This window comes from Fragaria vesca, linkage group LG4, assembly GCF_000184155.1.
Source record: "Fragaria vesca subsp. vesca linkage group LG4, FraVesHawaii_1.0, whole genome shotgun sequence".
NCBI lineage: Eukaryota > Viridiplantae > Streptophyta > Magnoliopsida > Rosales > Rosaceae > Fragaria > Fragaria vesca.
Window position 1 is genome coordinate 6,558,983 of NC_020494.1, and position 19,089 is coordinate 6,578,071.

At 40.5% G+C, this 19,089-nt stretch overlaps 2 protein-coding genes and 1 pseudogene across 2 annotated transcripts; 1 reads left to right on the forward strand and 2 right to left on the reverse strand.

The window, feature by feature from the left end:
- Positions 1 to 456: 456 nt before the first annotated feature.
- LOC101292014 lies at positions 457 to 10,195 on the reverse strand (annotated as a pseudogene).
- A 2,339-nt stretch (positions 10,196 to 12,534) lies between these two features.
- On the forward strand, positions 12,535 to 16,203 carry LOC101313598. Its single transcript, XM_004296578.1, has 6 exons — positions 12,535 to 12,909; positions 13,002 to 13,055; positions 13,161 to 13,241; positions 13,643 to 13,712; positions 13,784 to 13,872; positions 15,729 to 16,203. The coding sequence occupies exons 1-6, from the start codon at positions 12,721 to 12,723 to the stop codon at positions 15,861 to 15,863; spliced, it is 618 nt and encodes a 205-aa protein (XP_004296626.1). The 5' UTR covers positions 12,535 to 12,720; the 3' UTR covers positions 15,864 to 16,203.
- A 19-nt stretch (positions 16,204 to 16,222) lies between these two features.
- Positions 16,223 to 19,089, reverse strand: LOC101313301. Its single transcript, XM_004296577.1, has 4 exons — positions 18,638 to 19,089; positions 18,344 to 18,553; positions 17,867 to 18,235; positions 16,223 to 17,781 (listed from the first exon to the last, which is right to left on the reverse strand). Exons 1-4 carry the CDS (start codon positions 18,842 to 18,844, stop codon positions 16,588 to 16,590), a joined length of 1,980 nt encoding a protein of 659 aa, XP_004296625.1. The 5' UTR covers positions 18,845 to 19,089; the 3' UTR covers positions 16,223 to 16,587.

Below are 19,089 nucleotides of genomic sequence, written 5' to 3' on the forward strand. Positions count from 1 at the left end.
GAGAGAGAGAGAGATTGCGGGACGAAATTGAACAACGTTTTGTTCAGTGTGTAGGAGTGTTTGCGATATATATATATATATATATCTGATTTAGTGAGAGGTATTTTAGAGATATTTTAGAGATAATCGTGAAAGAGAGATATCTTATTCATTGATAGGAGCTCATTTATACATGAGATTACAAAGTACCAAACCGGTAAAAAATAATGAATACATAGTCTTATTCTAACTACATATCCTATTGGTATAAGGCCAAGACACACATAGAGAATATTTTAGAACACTCTCCCTTGTGCCGCGCGTCGCCATGCCGATGGTGCTGATATGTCGCCTCGTTAAAAATCTTGTTAAGTGAAAACCTTGTGGGAGAAAACTTGCCCTTGATCGTAAGAGAAAAACAGTACAAAGCACCAGTCTACTTAAATCGAGAACATGATGCTCCCCCTGATGAAAATGCTATTTAGGGAGACTTGATAGCCGACGCATGCCTATATTCTTTACATGCTTCTCAAAAGTAGACTTAGGCAAAGACTTAGTGAATAAGTCTGCCGCGTTTCCTTCGGAACTAACTTGGTTCACTTGGATATTAAGAAACGCCTGTTGCTGTTGATTGTAGAAGAACTTAAGTGAAATATGCTTCGTATTATCACCCTTGATATAACCTAACTTCATTTGCTCAATACAAGCGACATTATCTTCATAAATGCATGTAGGCTTATCGGTAGTAGAACGTAATCCACTAGTTCCTCTAATGTGTGATATGATTGATCTTAACCATACATATTCTCGAACAGCTTCATGTAGAGCGATAATCTCTGCATGATTTGAGGAAGTCGCCACTAGAGTCTGTTTCATAGATCTCCAAGATATCGCCGTATTCCCAATGAAGAAGACATAACCAGCTTGGGAACATCCTTTATGTGGATCAGATAAATATCTGGCGTCGGCGAAACCTACCAACACGTTGTTGGGAGTCTCGGCATAAGACAATGCAGCGGCGGCTTGCATGGTGTCGGACCCATGTCCGACAGCCGTGCCTGCGGCGTCCATGGCGACAGTCTGGTTCCTACTTGGATTGGTTTCGTGGTCCTCTTGTGCCGCAGGACCTCTTTTGGTCCTATCTGAGTAGGGAAAGAACAATCTCAAGTCAATGGTACCTTTGAGATATCGAAAGATGTTCTTGACTCCGGTCCAATGACGTTGGGTTGGCGCTGAGCTAAATCTAGCTAACAAATTGACAGAGAAGGCAATGTCTGGTCGAGTGCATTGCTAAGTACAATAATGTGCCTATTCCACTAGGGTATGAGACATTTGCGCCCAAAGCCTCTTCGTCATCTTCTTTCTGACGGAATGGATCTTTCTTTGTATCTAGACTTTGACCAATCATAGGAGTGCTAACTTGGTGCATCTTGTCCATATTAAATCGTCTGAGCATCTTTTGGACATATGCAGACTGGTGGATAAGAATTCCACTGGCTCGGTGCTCTAGTTCAAGTCCTAGGCAAAATCGAGTCTTCCCAAGATCCTTCATCTCAAACTCGGATTTTAGATAGGCCATGGTCTCTTTGATTTCAATAAGAGTACCGATAATGTTCAGGTCGTCGACATAGACGGCTATGATGGCAAAATCCGGTTTTTGTCTTCTTTATGAACACGCATGGGCATAGTTCATCGTTCTTATATCCCTTCCTAACCAAGTAGTCACTTAGACGAGTATACCACATTCGTCCGGATTGTTTTAATCCGTAAAGTGAGCATTGCAATCTTATAGCATACGCACTCTGTGGTTTAGAGTTACTTGACTTAGGTAATTCAATGCCATCAGGCACTCTCATGTATATCTCTGAATAGAGATATGTCGTAACCACATCCATGAGCTACATGTAAAGTTTTTCGGACACTACCAAACTGACTAAATAGCGGAAAGTAATAATGTCCATAACAGGAGAGTAAGTCTCCACGTAATCAATCCTGAGGCGTTGTGAGAAACCTTGCGCCACAAGGCGGGCCTTATATCGAAGTACCTCATTCTTCTCATTACGCTTTCTAACAAAGACCCATTTATGTCCTACAAGCTTTACATTCGGCGGAGCTAGCACTATTGGGCCGAAAACCTGTCTCTTTGCTAGAGAACCTAATTCTGCATGGATTGCATCTTTCCATTTAAGCCAATCTGCTCTTCGTTGACATTCTACAACAGAGCGTGGTTCGATGTCGTCGTGTTCAATGATTTCATGAGCCATGGAATAAGCAAATATATCATTGTCGTGTGTTGATGACCGGTTCATCAATTCATAAGTGTTATCATAACACATGGAGATCTCAATGTTCTCTGATATCGACATTGTTCCAAGGACATCCCCCATGAATTCTAACATCGATTCATGGACATAACTATAATCAGAGACGATCTCGTGAGAAGGATTCTCTGCATCGATGACTAAAGGATTGTGTTGTGCCTTATCGGTCCTTTTCTTTCTCGGACGCGTGTCAATCGAACCAAGTGGTTTCCCCCTTTTCCTCTGCGGAGCCACGGCCTCCATCCCTCCACGGTGGGCGACGGCAGCAGTTTCATGCCCAGGGATGGCCGTGCCTTTTACAGGGACTTCGAGCCGCGCATGTACGTTTGCAGTTGGTGTATCTGATCTTGTCACTCTTGGAATCTCGGAGAAAGAGTTAGGCATTGTATCTGCTACTTTCTGAAGTTCAAGAATACGTTTGACTTCACTCTCAGCTTGTGAAGTGCGGGGATCATAAGGAGACAAAGTGGGGACAAACCACGACAATTCCTGTCGTTCCACATGAACATTCGTGTTCGTATCTCCCCCTAACGACGGGAAGAGTGTCTCATCAAAGTGACAATCCGTAAATCTTGCGATAAAACCTGTCAATGGCTCTAGGTATCGAATAATCGTTGGAGATTCATATCCAATAACATGGATACCAATCCGTCTCTGTGGACCCATCTTTGTACGCAGTGGAGGTGTCATCGGCACATAAATGGCACAACCGAAAGTTTGCAAATGGGAGAGGTCAGGCTCATAACCAGTAACCAACTGGTATGCATTGAAAGGTTGTTTAGCCGTGGGTCAGAAACGAAGTAGCAAGGCTGCGTGAAGTATTGCATATCCTCATGCCGCAATTGGAAGGTTGGTGCGCATTACCAATGCTCTAGCAATAAGCTGAAGCCGCTTAATTGTAGCTTCGGTGAGACCATTCTGTTGGTGGACATGAGGAACAGGATGTTCAACTTCTATCCCAATTGACATGCAATAGTCGTCAAAAGTTTTTCACGCGAACTCCCCAGCATTATCAAGTCTTATTGATTTGATCAGATAATCAGGGTGGTGAGCCCGAAGCTTAATAATCTGTGCTATGAGTTTTGGAAAAGCAGCGTTACTAGTGGACAATAGCGCGACTTGCGTCTAACGTGACAATGCATTCGTAAGAACCATAAAATATCTAAATGGTCCGCATTCAGGATGTATTGGTCCACATATGTCACCTTGAATCATTTGTAAGAATGGTATGTTTTCGGTGTTATCTTTAGCATAGGATGGTCTCGATACTATTTTTGCTAAAGAACAAGCTTTGCAAAACGAGCGATGAGCGTTAGAAATAGACAACGACACATCATAGGAAGTTCGGCGCGCCTCAATTGCTTGAGGAAAAGACCGGCGGCATCCGGTACGTTGGAACCGAGCCCGGAGGACGTCAAAGTCCTTTCGGTGCTGCCACAGCAATATGTGGCGTCACCAGCCCTTAGCTTGGTGACTTGAGTTCCTGTATTGCTTCATTTTGATCGAAAGAAGGAATGTCCATGAGAATTACGCAGAATTCGGATCATCATATCCCTCCCAAGATGACCGAGACGGTCATGCCAAAGCTTGTATGAGTTAAAGTCCCAAAGATCATGTTTGGCGACAACATAAGATTCGATAAGTCGAATTGTGGTCAAATATAATTCACTTGATTGACTCATAAGTTTTTCCAAGATGCGCTTACGGCCACAATCTTGAGAAGTCACACATAAAAATTCTTATCTGTTCTTACAATGCGTTTCTAAGTGATAGCCATTAGCGCAAATATCCTTAAAGCTCAACAAGGTTCAGTTCCCTTTTGGAGCATACAGAGCGTCCGTGACATTAATCATTGTGCCTTGAGGCAACAAGAACTGAGCGGTTACATGCTGGAGGATCACAGGAGAAGATCTGATCATCGTCGTCACAGATGATTACAAGACACTAACTCAATAAAGAGTTGCCGATTCCTTAGAATTGTGTGGGTTGAACCACTGTCCCCGAGGCACTCGATCTCTCAAAGAGACATACCTACAAAAGAAAGGTAGATATATAAGTAAATAGGTCGAATTTGAGCTATTTAGAGGGATTGAAAAGGTGCAAACAAGTGCGTGAATCCCAAGAGTGCAAAACTTTTCTACGCAGAATAACCTTTACGCACTTAAACAGGCATAACTTCGTCATAAAAATAGATATGGACAAACCGTTTAAAGATTCGGAAACTAGACACGTAGACTTTTCCAATGATATAAGGCTTACTCTCTGGTTCGTCAGGAGCTGACCACAAAGCTCGACCGAAGTTGGCTGTCCAGAAGGGACAGAATGTCTGTTTTCGTGGATTTTGGCATATACAAGCGTTAGAGCTTAAAGATGGCGCGTAGGCACTTGTCGGAGCCAAAAGTGACGTGTAAAGGGAGTAATCAAGACTTTTTGGGTCGTTCTAAAGCCATGTATGTCAAGGTTAGGAAGCAAGCCTCCTAAGATGAATATAAACGTACTTAGAAAATTTTAAAAAGAATTGAATGAATCGGTTATACAAGCCTTCAACGTCTTTGATAGGACGGCATTTGGGAATAGCGAGGGAGGAAAGTCAAGATCAAAAGCGTTCGGTAACTCCAAATTAGTATGACCAGGCATGTCCGCGGAAGGTCGGTAGTGCGAGACACACTTAAAACCCATAGCTCCTTAATTTTGGACAATTCTAGAAATCACACTAAGTTTGGATGAGCCTAGTTGAAACAATTGATGATGACAAATCCGCTATAGGATAGAAGACTTGAACCGAGAGACACGTGAGCAACCCTCCTAGAGGATGCAATGAAACCGCACGTCCCCTTCATGGAAGAGGGACAAATTCATGGTTAAGTGTAGGACAAATTCATCTAAGTATGATTGTAAATCAATACAAACTAATGTAGAGACATTTAAGAACCAAATAAACTTTTATAAATGCGCTGAAAAGAGTACATCAAAGTCTCGAATATAAATTCGGAAAGAGAAAACAAAGTATGGCATACTAATGATGCCTTATTACAATACGACCTGGAAAAAACTAAAACAATCTAGCCGATGACATCAAAGTCAAGGGCGTCGAGACCGGAATCTTGTCCGTAAAAGTCTGCGACCTTAATAGTAACATTCTGTTCATCTCCATTGTTTTCTATGCAATTGACTTCCATCAATTCTCTATATTTCTTGTATGCGGCAGCAACATTCGTAGGAGCACGACAATTCTTGAACTAATGATCCGTAGATCCACATCGATTGCATTGACCAGAAGAAGAGCGAGCAGGCTGCTTCTTGGAGGGTGCGACACCGCCACTAGGCCGGTGGCACCACCATCTCGTCACCACACATTTGTTGTAATACCCTAGATTTTCATATTATTTTTTCTTGTATTATTCCCTTAATTAACAAAGGATTATTTATGGAAATTCTTGGGGTTATGTGAAGTTGAAGTTTCGGGAGTTTATTTAAAGTGCTTTGACTTTTGAGAGGCTAAAAGTTGACTTTATTTTTTGTAAGTTATATTCGAAAACTTCCTTCATGAAAGTTGTAGAGTTTGTCGATACGAGTTCGTGGACATGCGGCACGTCTAAAACGGATGTCGCATGAAGAAGTTATGGTCAGAGGAAGTTTGTTTCCGGGTTTGAAAAGAGTATAAGTAGAAAAATGTGTGGGATTTATTTTTGGAAAACCTATAACTGCAGCAGTAGCCAGCTCTCAGTCTCTCTCTCCTCTCTCCCGACCCTCCCACACCCACTTCCTTCTCCGGTCATTTTCTTCCTCATCCAGCCACCTTTTTGGACGCCGCCGGTTCCGTTGGATCCGTACCGACGTCCTCTACATTTCTGGAGCAGTCCCGCCCACTGTCCGGCCGCCTAGAAGCCGCCATGAAGCGGCGGAGCTGCTGCTGTCCCGCCGGAAAACCGGCGATTTCGACGCCGTTTCCGGCCAAGTTTAGGTGAGTCTTGATCCCCTCTTCCTCCTAGTAGTGTCTAGGCATAGATTGAAGCAAGTTTTTGAGGTTTTGAGGCCGATTTTGCAGGTTTTGGAATTGATTTTCTGGTCACGGTTCGGGACGGTTTCCGGCCGGTTCCGACCAAAATTGGTCGAAGTCTCAGGTATGAAAGTTGTTACCCTTGCTTCAAGCTTCAACTTTGCTGTTGGGAGTTTTCTCAAATTCAGAAGTTTGGGGTGGCGCGTGGGGCCCACTCACCGCCACCTGTGGCGGCGTGTGGCAGCGCGTCCGGCTGAGTTGCAGCCCTAGTTTCCTGTGGTTAGGTAGTCCTTACTGTTGTGAGCTTGTTGAGTGGTAGTGTGGCTAGTTTTTAAGAAATGTTGGCATGCTAGGACTTAAGTTTATTGGTGTTGGTTTGGTTGGGTTAGAGTTTAGGTTTTGAAGAGTTGAGGCAGCTCTATTGTGTCGTTGAGTTCAACGACTTTGGGAAGTTGTCCTCCCTTGAGCTAAGGGTTAGTTTAATTCAATACCTTGGTGTCTAAGGTTTTTAATTGTGTGATTTTAGGTGATTTGTGATTTTGTGATTGGCTTGCCTTCGTTGTGTTGGGGGTTTTGCAGCAGGATTTCTAGGTGAGTAAATCTCACCAAGGTTCACTTTTGAACCAAATTTAATTATGGTCATGTGATGATGATAATGATGATGATGTTGGTTTTAATATTATGCCTTTAATTGTTTTTAAAAATATATGAGCTTGATCGCCAACAGCTCAAAGGTAAGGTAAAACAAGTTTTTTTTATGTGCTATTTTGAGATTATGTGATCATGATTTTATTGATTATTTATAGATTATTCTTGTGGAATATATATATTTTGGTCATGTAAATATTTCCATGTGAGAGGATAGAATTAATGATGTGATATTGTGTTGTTGAGGTTAATGTTGTGATATTCTGATTGTTGGATAAATAGTCAAACCAGGTTCCAAGTCTTTAATTAGGTGATTGGTTGCGGTTAAGATGCTATTTATTATTTTTGTATTTGATATTAGACAGTCAAACCGGGTTCCAAGCCTTTGGCCGAGTGATTGGTTGCGGTTAGGAATAGAGCTCTAGTCCGTCTGTCAGTGTAGGTCATGGGAGATACTGTATGGTATATGGGACTCATGGGTACACATAGTGTTGTTGTAGGTCATGAGGGGTATTTTATTAAATATCTGGGACTTATGGGTACTTTTCTTAGGTAATGTGTTGGATGTGTGTTTTTCTTTAATTATGGATCCAATCTCTCTTGTGAAATATTGGATGTGATAAATGTTGTGTTATTTTTGAGTTTACTCAAACAAGCTTTTTAGCTTACCGGGTTTGTTGTTTACAACCCGGTGCACCAATTCTTGGTGTAGGAGTTAGACCTGCAGGTGAGGATCAGCAGGGTTGAGGTGGAGGCTTAGTGGCAGGATTTTTTGTTGGGTTTTGGTTGTTCATTGTATATATTTATTTTTATATATACATTGGGATAGACAATATTAAACTCATGTGAGCGTCTCGTTTTCTTGACTCTTGAGTTTATGTAAACAAGGAAATGTAATATTTAACTCAATATGAAGTTGTGTGTAAATTTTACTTTCCGGATTGAGTTTAGTTTCATTGAAATTTTGTTGAAACATGTTTTGGGATTATATTATTTTAAGGGATATTATGCCAAAATTTTTGAAAATTTCCTTTCGAAAATTGGGGTGTGACATTTGCACGGCCATGAGAGCCGTTGCCTTGTCCCTGAGAACCACGGCCACGATGGGATTGATTCCCACGGCCATAGGGTTCATGTCGATCTTGTCCTTTACGTTTCAGAGCCTTTCTGCTGCGAACGCTATTATAATTGGACTCTGAAATTGTCCGGGTGCCTACATGACGCACATTGTTCTGATCACAGAGCATATTATTCTTTTCTTCCATAAGAAGTGTCATTAAGCCAAATAAAGTTGTGATCCTCCCGGTATTAAACTCGAGCCGATATTGGTTCATAAGGATCTTAGCGGCTTTTGGGAATGTCAAGAAGGTTTTATTGATCATATCTGCATCAAACTTCTTGACTTCGCATGAGCTCAGTTTAGCTTGTAGGCATAACATATCTCTGTTAAAGTCATCGACTCTTTTATAATCGAACAACCGAATCTCATCCCAGCGAGCAAGCAGTGCTGGTAACACTGTTGTATGGATATTGCCGAATCTCTCGGCTAGGGCATCCCACAACTCTTTAGGATCATGCTTTGTCTGATATTGTCGCCACAGTGTGGGGTCGATATGTTTTCTGAGGAACATCAACGCCTGAGATTTTATTCTCTTAGAAGGCGGTTCCTGATTTGGATCGAGGAAGATGGTCTCGGTAAGATCTTTTGCTATGAAAGTCTGCTCAATATCGGAGACCCATCGATGGTGCTCAATACCATGAGCGTCAAGGACGTCAAATTCAATGCCTTTGTCCATCTGCACACAAGAAACCAAGTCATATTAGTTTTCTTTTTTCTGAGACCTGAAAACGGTACTCAAAATACAATGCTAAATTGGTGAAGGTGATCAAACACACTTTCAGATTTAACCTGCAAACACAACCCCTGGTAAACGTCTGAGTCGATCGAACACGACCCAGGAAAATTTGGTAAAGGTGATCAAACACACCTTCAGGTTTAACCTGCAAATAACACAAAGCCAAGCATAGAATGGAGGTGAAGAAGGGGAGAAAGCACTTTATCTCCCCCGAGTTATTTGAACTTCGGAAATTATACCTTTGTTACGTACCTTTGCTTAAACTTGACAAGATATCGGTTTTGCAAAGATGTTGTTGAAGGTAAACCAAAAATCGACGGCAGGGGCCGGATTTCTACTACGGTTGGTGGATGACGGCGGCGGCCGGCAGAGAAGCGGCCGATGACGGAATGCAAGGCAGCCAGGGAGCGGTGGCCAAGGAGCAGTCGGTGGAGCCGAGGGGGCCTGGGGTTTTGGTGAAGAAAAAAAACGGGAACTATTAGCTCAAGGGTTGAGCCACAAACTGATAACGTGATTTAGTGAGAGTTATTTTAGAGATAATCATGAAAGAGAGATATCTTATTCATTGATAGGAGCCCCTTTATATAGAGAATTACAAAGTACCAAACCGGTAAGATAAGGAATACATAATCATATTCTAACTACATATCCTATTGGCATAAGACCAAGGCACATATAAAGAATATTCTAGAACAATATCGAAATTTTAAGGAGGGATCTGGGCCTTCAGGATAAATTAGGGCAAAGTACATCGTTTGTTGTCCACAAGGTCGGTTTACTTCTCAATGTAAAAGAAAGAAACAAAAAAAAAACAAAAACAAAAAAAAAATTTCCTAAACACATGTAAAAACTTTTAGGAACAATACATCAACTTCACATCTGATAATGAAAGTTTCTCAACTTTTAGAAATAACACATCGGTTATCATAACAATCTCGTCATCATTTTCAAAAACGTTGTTTATAACTTATCTGTTAAGTAGCTCGTTTAGTATGTAAGGATTTCTACCTTATGAAACTTTGAATGTTATCTATGGTTGTAATTTCACATTTTAATTTTCAAGATCAATTTGTTTGGGGTTTCACTGGACTTTGAACTTTACAATCAAATCAGCTTCTAGTTTACTTCAGTCTCATACACCTGCACATATTAAAGTTGACATTTTGATCGAAAGTCAAAAGTTTTTGCTTGGCAACTTATTAGAGACAAACTACTCACTATTGATTTATTCTCAAAACACAAAGAACCCCTAAAGCCGCGAGAAAAGCCCTTATTGTCTGGTGGCGATCGATGACATCGTTGGCGTTCGCCACGTTTTTGTAAGGTTTGCTGCCAGACAGGACTCTAATTGCCCTGGGAGGAGGTTTAGAAGACAAGGTTGTCGAACCCATGGCTTTTGGCAAAGATTTGATTATAGGTACTATGGGCTTCATCTCTTGGCGTTGAGGATGGGTTTATGTGTCGGCTTTGAATCGTTGTCGTAGGCTGTTGGAGGTTTGGGGTAGGGTGCTGCAGCGGTGTCTGCCCAAGCGGCGCTGAACCTCAGTGACAACGCTTGTGAGAGCGATTTTAGGGTGGTTTGTTGCGAGACCGGTGGAGACGGTGGTTGTTGTGGACGGCGGCACTACGGAACTGCATTTGTTGCTGTTCAGGCGGCTGGGGGGTGGTGGAGATGGTGTTTGGGGCTTGGGCAAATTCGTTCTTGTTGGGCCTGTGTTGGGCTTCTTCCTCTTCAGGCTGTCTTGAGGCTTGCTAATTAGGGCTAGGGTTTTGCCTTAGTCATTTTAAGTATTTAAACACAATAATTTCCTAGTTTTTGGAACCTAAGCATATGTCGTGCCTCATGTGTCTTGTAGCGGTGTGAGTCTATTTTTTCTACAGTTCTTTTTCTATTTTTCTAGTTTGGACTTTGGCAGATAATTAATCTATTTCCTATGTGATTATAGGCTCATTTGTGTTTTTAAATGAGCGGAATTGTGTAAGGAGGGTATTATCCTAAGTGAATCACTCGATCTATATGCATGATAGTTGATCGATTCATGATGTAACCTCTATTTGCGATTGAGTGAAATATCTTCCACTCAAACAAAAAAAAGCCAACGTTTATTCTCAATTTATTCATGATCGTTCTTATCATCCTATCACATTCATTTAGAAATTGTGGTCTATTTATTTTTTTGTGTCCTTTTATTGTTGCTATTTGGATTCACTCTAGTATATCCTTTGATTCTAGTTATTGCAATAATAAATTTATTTCCCTTCCGCTCCAGAAATCAAGAAAAAAAAAATCCCAACTCGATACAGTTATACCCAAAAACTCAAATTCTTCATAGTTCTTCTCCTGCAAAATAGCCAGAAAAACTAGTCCGGTCTTGCGCCAAATCGCATTCCTGACATGATGCAAATCCGTACCTTTGACAGTCCTTCCGCCACCGAAAACGTGGTCGTCGCCGACACTCTCAACTCCCTCGTCACTAGCTCATGCGGCGGGAGCGCATCTCCTCCTCCCAACCCTTGTCATCGTCATCTACCACGTTAGCAAGATCGTCGAGGTTTCTGCCTCGTTGCATCATCAACGCCTTGGATAGCATCGGTACCTTCGTCGGCGCCGAGTGTTGCTGGAACCTTATGGAAGGCACCGATTGACCCCGCCACCGTCAGAGGGTTGACTCTGTGCAGATGGCCTTGGAATCGAAGGGATGGGCTTGGAAGGGGAGGAGAGTGAGGGTTTGCGGTAGAGGACTTGGGTCACGCAATCGGACTTTAGTATGATTGCAAGGATTCCAGACTTTTGGGGGCGGGTGAAGCTGACGCGGTGGTTGGTGGTGGTGGTGATCGAAGGAGACGTCGCCGCACTCCACCCATAACAGGCGGCGTACACTAGGTTGAAATTAGGGTTGGATAGGGAATAGAGATTTTGATTTTAGGGGTGGTGTCGATGGTTATTGTAACGTGAGAGAGTGGGTGTGAGTTTGGCAAATATGGAGAGCTTGGAGGGCTGGCCATGGCCGGAGGTGCAGAGAAGCACGAGGAAAGATTGAGAGGCAATGAAGAAGAAAAAAGAAAAAAAGAGAAAAAAAATATAGAGATAAAAAGTTATTGTGATAAGGGGTAGTTTGGATTTTTTATCTAAATTAATGATTAAAAATTAGACATGGGTCCCTTGTGTTTTCTTAAGCCGGATGATGACGTCATTATTAGACCAAATTTGAAAATTTTCTCTGTTTTAATGGATTTTGAGAGTTTATGGGTACACGTGATGGAAAAAAAAAGAATGAAAGGCACAACTGATGAGTGACCTAAAGTTCAAAGTAGCACACTAAATTTAATCATTTTTCATAATAAAAAAAAAATGAAAGAGTATATATAGATACTTTGAGAATATAAATTGAGAAATTAATATTGTTAAAAGTTTCATTCATTTGAATTTTAAACATTATTTATTTTTATTTTTATGTATTTTATCAATTATTAATATTTATATATATTTAATTAATTAATTATTACTTTATATATTTGTTGGGACATAAAGAGAGTTTAAAAATATTATTCTCTTATCTATTTAGCGAGGTTTATAGGAATAAACGCTGATTTTAAGTCAGGACCAGAAAAATTTATTAGTTAATCGAGATTATTCATTTATCGAGATTTTATTCTGTGTGTGTATATATATATATATATATTTTTTTTTTTTTTTAACATTTCCTTTGCATTTTGTATTCGAGAAAGATCGTATGAGATCATTGAGATGTCTTAATCGGAATCAAGAGATTAGCGTTGTCGGTGTGCGCGGACTAAATAGAAAAGAAAGAAAAAAGAAAAGGAGAGTTGTCGCCCTAGTAAGCGTCTGTGGTGGTTGGCCGCCGTTCACCAAGTGGTACAGGTACTTGATTTGATTGCATGACGAGTTGAGAAGATGGAAGGCGATGCTGGATTGTCGACAGAGAATGCGAAAGAAGCGCAGCAGCAGGGGGCGTCCTACACTTATTGGGTGAGGCAGGTGACGGAGGAAGCGGCACCTCCCCCGGTTCCCAGAAAGCTCTCATCTCAGGATATTCTCTCCTCCCAATCTCAGCCTGCCACCCTTGGATCTCTCTGGAATCGAGTATTCTTCTTTTTCTCTTTCTCGATCGATCTCTAAATCTTAGATTCACTTTTCATCAGTCTAACATAACATATATGTTCCTATATATTTAGGCCGGAACTTGGGAGGAGAAGAATGTCAATAAATGGGCGACGGACAGAATAAAGGTACATAAACATCCCCTACGCATTTTGAGACATCTGATATTTCTGTATTTGTCTCAAAATTATGATTGCTGTAGCTTTGAAATTAAATGATTAGCTCTTTTGCAGGAGTTGCTTGTATCAGTGGGTTCCGTGGAGTTCCCAGGTGGCAATGCAGAAATATCAGATGTCTCAAAATGCGTAGGGGATGTGCGTCTTCAATTTTGTTATTGCCCACTTTTATTCTGTTATTGTTATTGTATGCCAAATTCCATTAAGTTTTTTCTTGTTTTTTTTTTTTTGAGAATTGCCAATTCCATCTCTGAGAAAGCTGATTCTAGGAATTTCTGTTCTTCCCTAAATCATATTTGTTGTTCTTAGTCAATAGTCAATAGTCATGCCCACTAGTTTCACCGGTTCCGTTTTGTTTTTCTTGTTTTAATAACACTTTCCCCATGTATGGGTGTGACTAAATCTCAAATCTTTGTCATGTTTCATTCCTTAATTATGTTCAGTTGAGACTAGATGTTATTATCCTGTTGAGTCTGGTGATTCAGTAATAGCCGAATGACTCATCATCCCTCATGAGTTGATCTTTACTGAGTGATCAGGCATTCTTGGTGACTGTGCGAAACAAGAAGCGCGTTGGCTACACCTATGAACTAACCCTGAAATTCAAAGGTAATTGGCTGCATTGTATAAATGGTTCTTTCCTTCTTTCTCTATGGTGTATCTGAAATTTATATAACCAGGGGAATGGATCATCGGAGAGGAGAAAAAGATGGTCAAGGGCCAGATAGACATCCCAGAGTTTTCTTTTGGTGAGCTAGATGACTTACAGGTATTTGATACTCCTCTTTCAAGCTACAGAGAAGCATATGATGGAAAAATGATGGGGGAATAAGATTGTTTTACGGGAAAACTCTATTTATGCCTTATAGACCTCAGCATGCAATGATGTGTGGTTGGTTTTAGAAAAATTCAAATTGAAGATCAGAGGGTATACTATTCCAATAATTTCAGTTGACCTTGGCGACTGACTTATATCAAGTAGAAATCAGGTGCTTCAAACATGGAAGAAATGGTGCAAAATGCTCTAAAACAACAATATTTATATACTAACATATTTCTAGATAGCACATCAGCAATATTCTTTATTTTATTTTGATCATTTCCCTCTAACAATTGAGATATCATTTTTTTTAACACCAGTAAACCTTCAGACAAAAAAACACCAATAAATCTACTCAGCTTCTAGTTTAGCTCAATTTACACTTATACCCTATGATGGTGCTTGAATGTGTCAAAAGTTTTTGTAGTTGTGGTAGTCGTACTGGAACTTGGAAATATGTAAGCAGAAAACACTTGTTTAAGTTGTCTTATACATATATAGACACACACACACAGGGTCCGGTTCAAGGGCCACTGCATTTTACATAATATTTTACACTCTTTTTAAGCCTTTGGATTTTAATGTATTCAATTGTCCGGATTAAGTGTGAGAATGACATGGCATAAATAAATAAAAGTGATAATTTTGGAACCAAAATAACGATTTTCCTATTATGAAATAAAAGATTAAAAACAAATAACAGACGATAAAAAAGAAACGAAACACAAGAACAAAAACACAAACACAATCAGAACACCAGATTCATTCCCATCACCTTCCCCAATTTCCAGATATTAAAATTCATATTCAGGATGCATGATATGTGAACCGCCCAACACAAGTTTTTTCTATCGTGGATATTGAATTATTGAGAACTTCATTATCACCATATAAGAAAGAAAACTAGGGACATGATTCCCAGGTTTCTACCCCATAAGAGCTGAGGGGAAGTTATGAGAAGCATAGGTAAAATGATATTTCATTTGCACATAGACAATTGGTCTCTTCTGTTAAACCGCACACAACATAATTGCATACAACTTTTGTCTATCATATTCAATGAATGTCATGTGCATTTGAATAGAAGAGAACAAATATATGAGGATCAATTGAATAAGAGATAGAGATTTAATCACAATTGAAGGAGATATGATAATCATACTCAACAGGGGTCTGAGAAAATACAAGATCGGGAAGTTGAATAAAGGGTTTAAAACCCTGAGGAATGAATTTAAATTGAGTTTACAACATGAAGATGACCACCATGGATCTTTTTTTGTTGTTGGCGTTATTGCTATTGTTCTGAGTCTTGGATCGTGTTCTTCAATTCTTATTCTTCTAATTCTTCTAATTCCTAATTTTATGTACTTTTATATATTACTCTTTATAAAAAAAATCTTAACTTATTTCATTTATTTATTTAGTTAAGACTATATTAAATGCAATATCATTCTCACATTTAATTTGAACCATTGATTGCATTAAAATCCAAAGGCTTAAAAAGAGTGTAAAAAGTTGTGTAAAATTGTGTAGCCATTGAACCGGACCCTACACGTACACTATATATGCATATTACCCTACACGTACACTATATATGCATATTGTATTCAAGTCCATTGACATGTCCTTAATTATGAACTTGCAAAATTTAGCTGCAGTCAAGTAACCGGAACTCTATTCCTATCAATTGACTTGTGATTATTTAACTTTTTATGTGATTATGATTTGTTGATTTATCTTCATATTTCCACAATATATTGTTGCTAACAATATGCATTCTGTTTTTTGTCCTTCGCAAAATGTAGATGGAAGTGAGGTTGGGTGAAACGAAGGATCTTCTGCATCAAGATAAGTTGCAAATTAGCCAAAATTTGAAGCTGTTTTTGCAGCCTGTTCGTGAGAAATTACTTCAATTTGAACAGGAACTAAAAGACAGATAGAACTGGGATAGCTTCAATTTGGTCAAAAAAAAGTTGCGAAGGCTTTATTATATTTGACACAAATTTTATTCTGCGTTCATTTGTTAACACTCTTTCCAATGCATGTAATGGAAAGTGGGGGATGTTGGCAAATCCTTCCCATAATGTTTAGAACTTATTCGAGACAAGTGTAGACAGTGATACATGTATTCTGTTCAGTGGCATGAATTTTAAATTTGTGATGAGCTATCCGCTAGGATATGCAGTAATGATCATCTGTAGAACGGTAGAAGCCTGTCTCGATATGCGGCAGTTGTACAATATCGGATTTTGGATTTCAATTATGGACACAAAAAACATCACTGGCGAGCAATTGAAATCCCATACAAACAAGCAGTTGCTGCTTCAAAGTCCATTCAAAGGAGTAATGCCCTTACATTCTACAAATCTACAAATTGAACGTGCATCTAACAAACCTAGGCCAAATAATAAGGAAATGGAAATGAGAACTGCCCAGCAAGTAAGAATGCCAATACAGAATGCTGCTAATTCTATAGGTGAAAACAAGAACTTGTGTGGCTATCTAGGTCATTAAACTTTCAATAAAAAGTCGTACAAAGATGCAAATCCGGAACAAGTGACCGAGTAAAACCAAATTAGTCCAAAATCTTATGCTGTCCTTATGTGAACTTGGATTGGTGCAAGTATCATGCCAGAGAGGATTAATTTTGTGTGCTCAGACCATCTACTTGTCAATGTTCTTTCTTTTCCGTGACCCACTTAGGGCAGCCTTAGCTTTTGCCCATTCATTCAACGAAGCGGCACTTCTCACAAATGAGCAGGTTTTACCTTTGTTAACATTTCCTGTAGAAGCTTGTTTTGGTGTGGCATCACATGTTTTTCCCTGGTCTGGAGCACAAGCACTGTCATTGTCTGCACTAATCTGTTGATTCTGTTTAGGAATACTGTGTGGTAATCTACCCCCCTCCTTTCCAATAATCCCCAAAGAGGATTCACCTCTAGTGAGGTTATCTTGCTTTACTGTTTCCTTGAGCTTGCTGCCAAAAGAGCTCATGACATCTCCACCTTTGGGCTTTTGGAACCCTTGTTGCTTGAAAGAGGTACCAGCTGGTAGAATTTGTGTTATGCTGAATGAACTTCCAGTATTGTCATTAATCAATTGTGTCCAGGACGATTTCTGGCGCCATGAAGCTCCTCTACCAGACTTGGTTGAGTTTGTAAGTGCATTTTGAGGTTGAGGTTCCGTATTCTCCTCCACTGGTTCCATCTGACAGAGCCAGCCTTCCAAGTTTCCATCCTTTGCCAAGTCCTGGTTTTCACTGTCCGAATGTGGCACTTCAAAAGCACCAGAGTTTGGCTGGGCCTGTTCAGTTACACTCCCAGTATTCTCATCAGTCAATTGTGTCCATGATAATTCCTGATGCAATGAAGGTATTGGACCTGACGTATATGAGTCAGATACTGATTTGGTAGGTTTATGTTCTGCACTTTCCTCATGTGGTTCCATCTCAGACAGCTGGCCTTCCGAGTTTCCATTACTTGCCAGGTCCTGGTTTCTGGTGTCAGACTGCTGCACATCAGAAGTGCCAGTTTTCGGTTCAGTATGGGCAGTAGAAGATCTGCCTGTCAGTATACGTGAGACACTGAACCCACTGTTGTCCCTATGACCGACAAGTTGTTTCCATGAACATTTCTGAGACCATGAAACAGGGGCAGTTGATAGTTGGACACTGAGTTCTGGTTGTTCTGGTTGAGCTTCGAAGAGTTTATTTGAACGAGATTTAGAATCTGTCTTTCCGGCAGAGATATGAGGCTCCAATTCTATTTCACAGTAATTATTGTTGACAAGGGATTTCCTCTTTTTGTTAGGAGGTGCATTAATCTTTGTGCGCACCTGTGTTCCACTGGATCTCAATTCCTAGCAATCAGAGATAGAATAAAGAGAAATCAGAGCAAAAACAAGGTATAAAACTCTAGGAGTAACAAATAAGGGTGTGCTATACCTGCAACGCGGACAGTACGTTTTCTTCTTGTTTAGTTGACACAATATTAATGATGAGGTCATCTTCCTCGGCTTCTGATTCATGATGTTGTTGAGTAGGCAGAGACAGAGGCAGGGCAGTAGTATTGTGTTGAGCATCATCAGAAACATGTTCAACTTCCTTTTGTAAGAGCTTGCCCATTACTTTATTCATAATAGTAAGCTCCTTGGCATTGATAACATGGTCAGATAATTGGTTTAGTTGGTGAGGAGAAGGGTCAGGCACAGCATGCTCTTCACAGTCACAGAAATGAAGGGGGAGAGAAGGAACCTGAAGACGTTGGAAACTATATTTGTGCTTGCCGGTTCCACTGAAGGGCAAAGCTTTCACCTATACAGTTAGTTAAAGATTAAGGAAGCAGAAAAGCAATATCGGCAAGCACATAGATACACACTAGGATAGGCTGAGGCTGAATGAAAGTAAAGTAAAGCGCATTACCGTTCTTAGAGCAGGGAAGAATAAGCGAAGCTGCTTGGTGCTATTTGGGGGAGCAGTTTTAGCTTGTTGGGTGGTCTGCTGCTGCTTAATTTCTGCAGCAGCGAGTTGAGCAGCTTCTAGCTCAGCCCATTCACGTCTCATACGAACAAGATAGTGTTGTTTAGCCTTGTGGACCTTGAGCTTCCCACCCTTCCACACGCACCCATTGTACTGTGGACAATGAACAACAAGAAATTAGTCTAGTTTAGCTAGCAAATGAAATGAAGAAAGAAAGAGCAAATGAAAGAAACAGACGGTGGCGAAGAGCTTGGAGAGGGACTTGTCGGAGGCAGGCAAGAAGTCGACGTAAGCAAAGCTACGGCCTTTGGTTCTGATTATATCGATTCCGTGGACGCTTCCTCCAACTACGGTGAAGAGCCTATGCAGATCGTCTTCCGTCACGCTCCCTCCCAATCCCCCTACGAATATTCGCTCTTGTCCTCCTTGTTCCTCTTCCATCATCTCCAAATCTCGGCGTTCTCTCTATCGCTTCCGCTTCCACTTCTACTACTCTACTTGGTAGGGTTTTTCAATTTGGGCCTTAGTCAGGCGGGCCCAATTTCAATTCTGTAATACAAAAAGGATTATATTTACATATACGAAAAGGCAAAAGGAAGCTCTCCCCTCCCCTGCTACTCAGAGGCGATGCCTGTGAAGAGAGAACCGTGCAGATACTTTCAGCGTGGCAGGTCCTCTCTCTCTCTCTC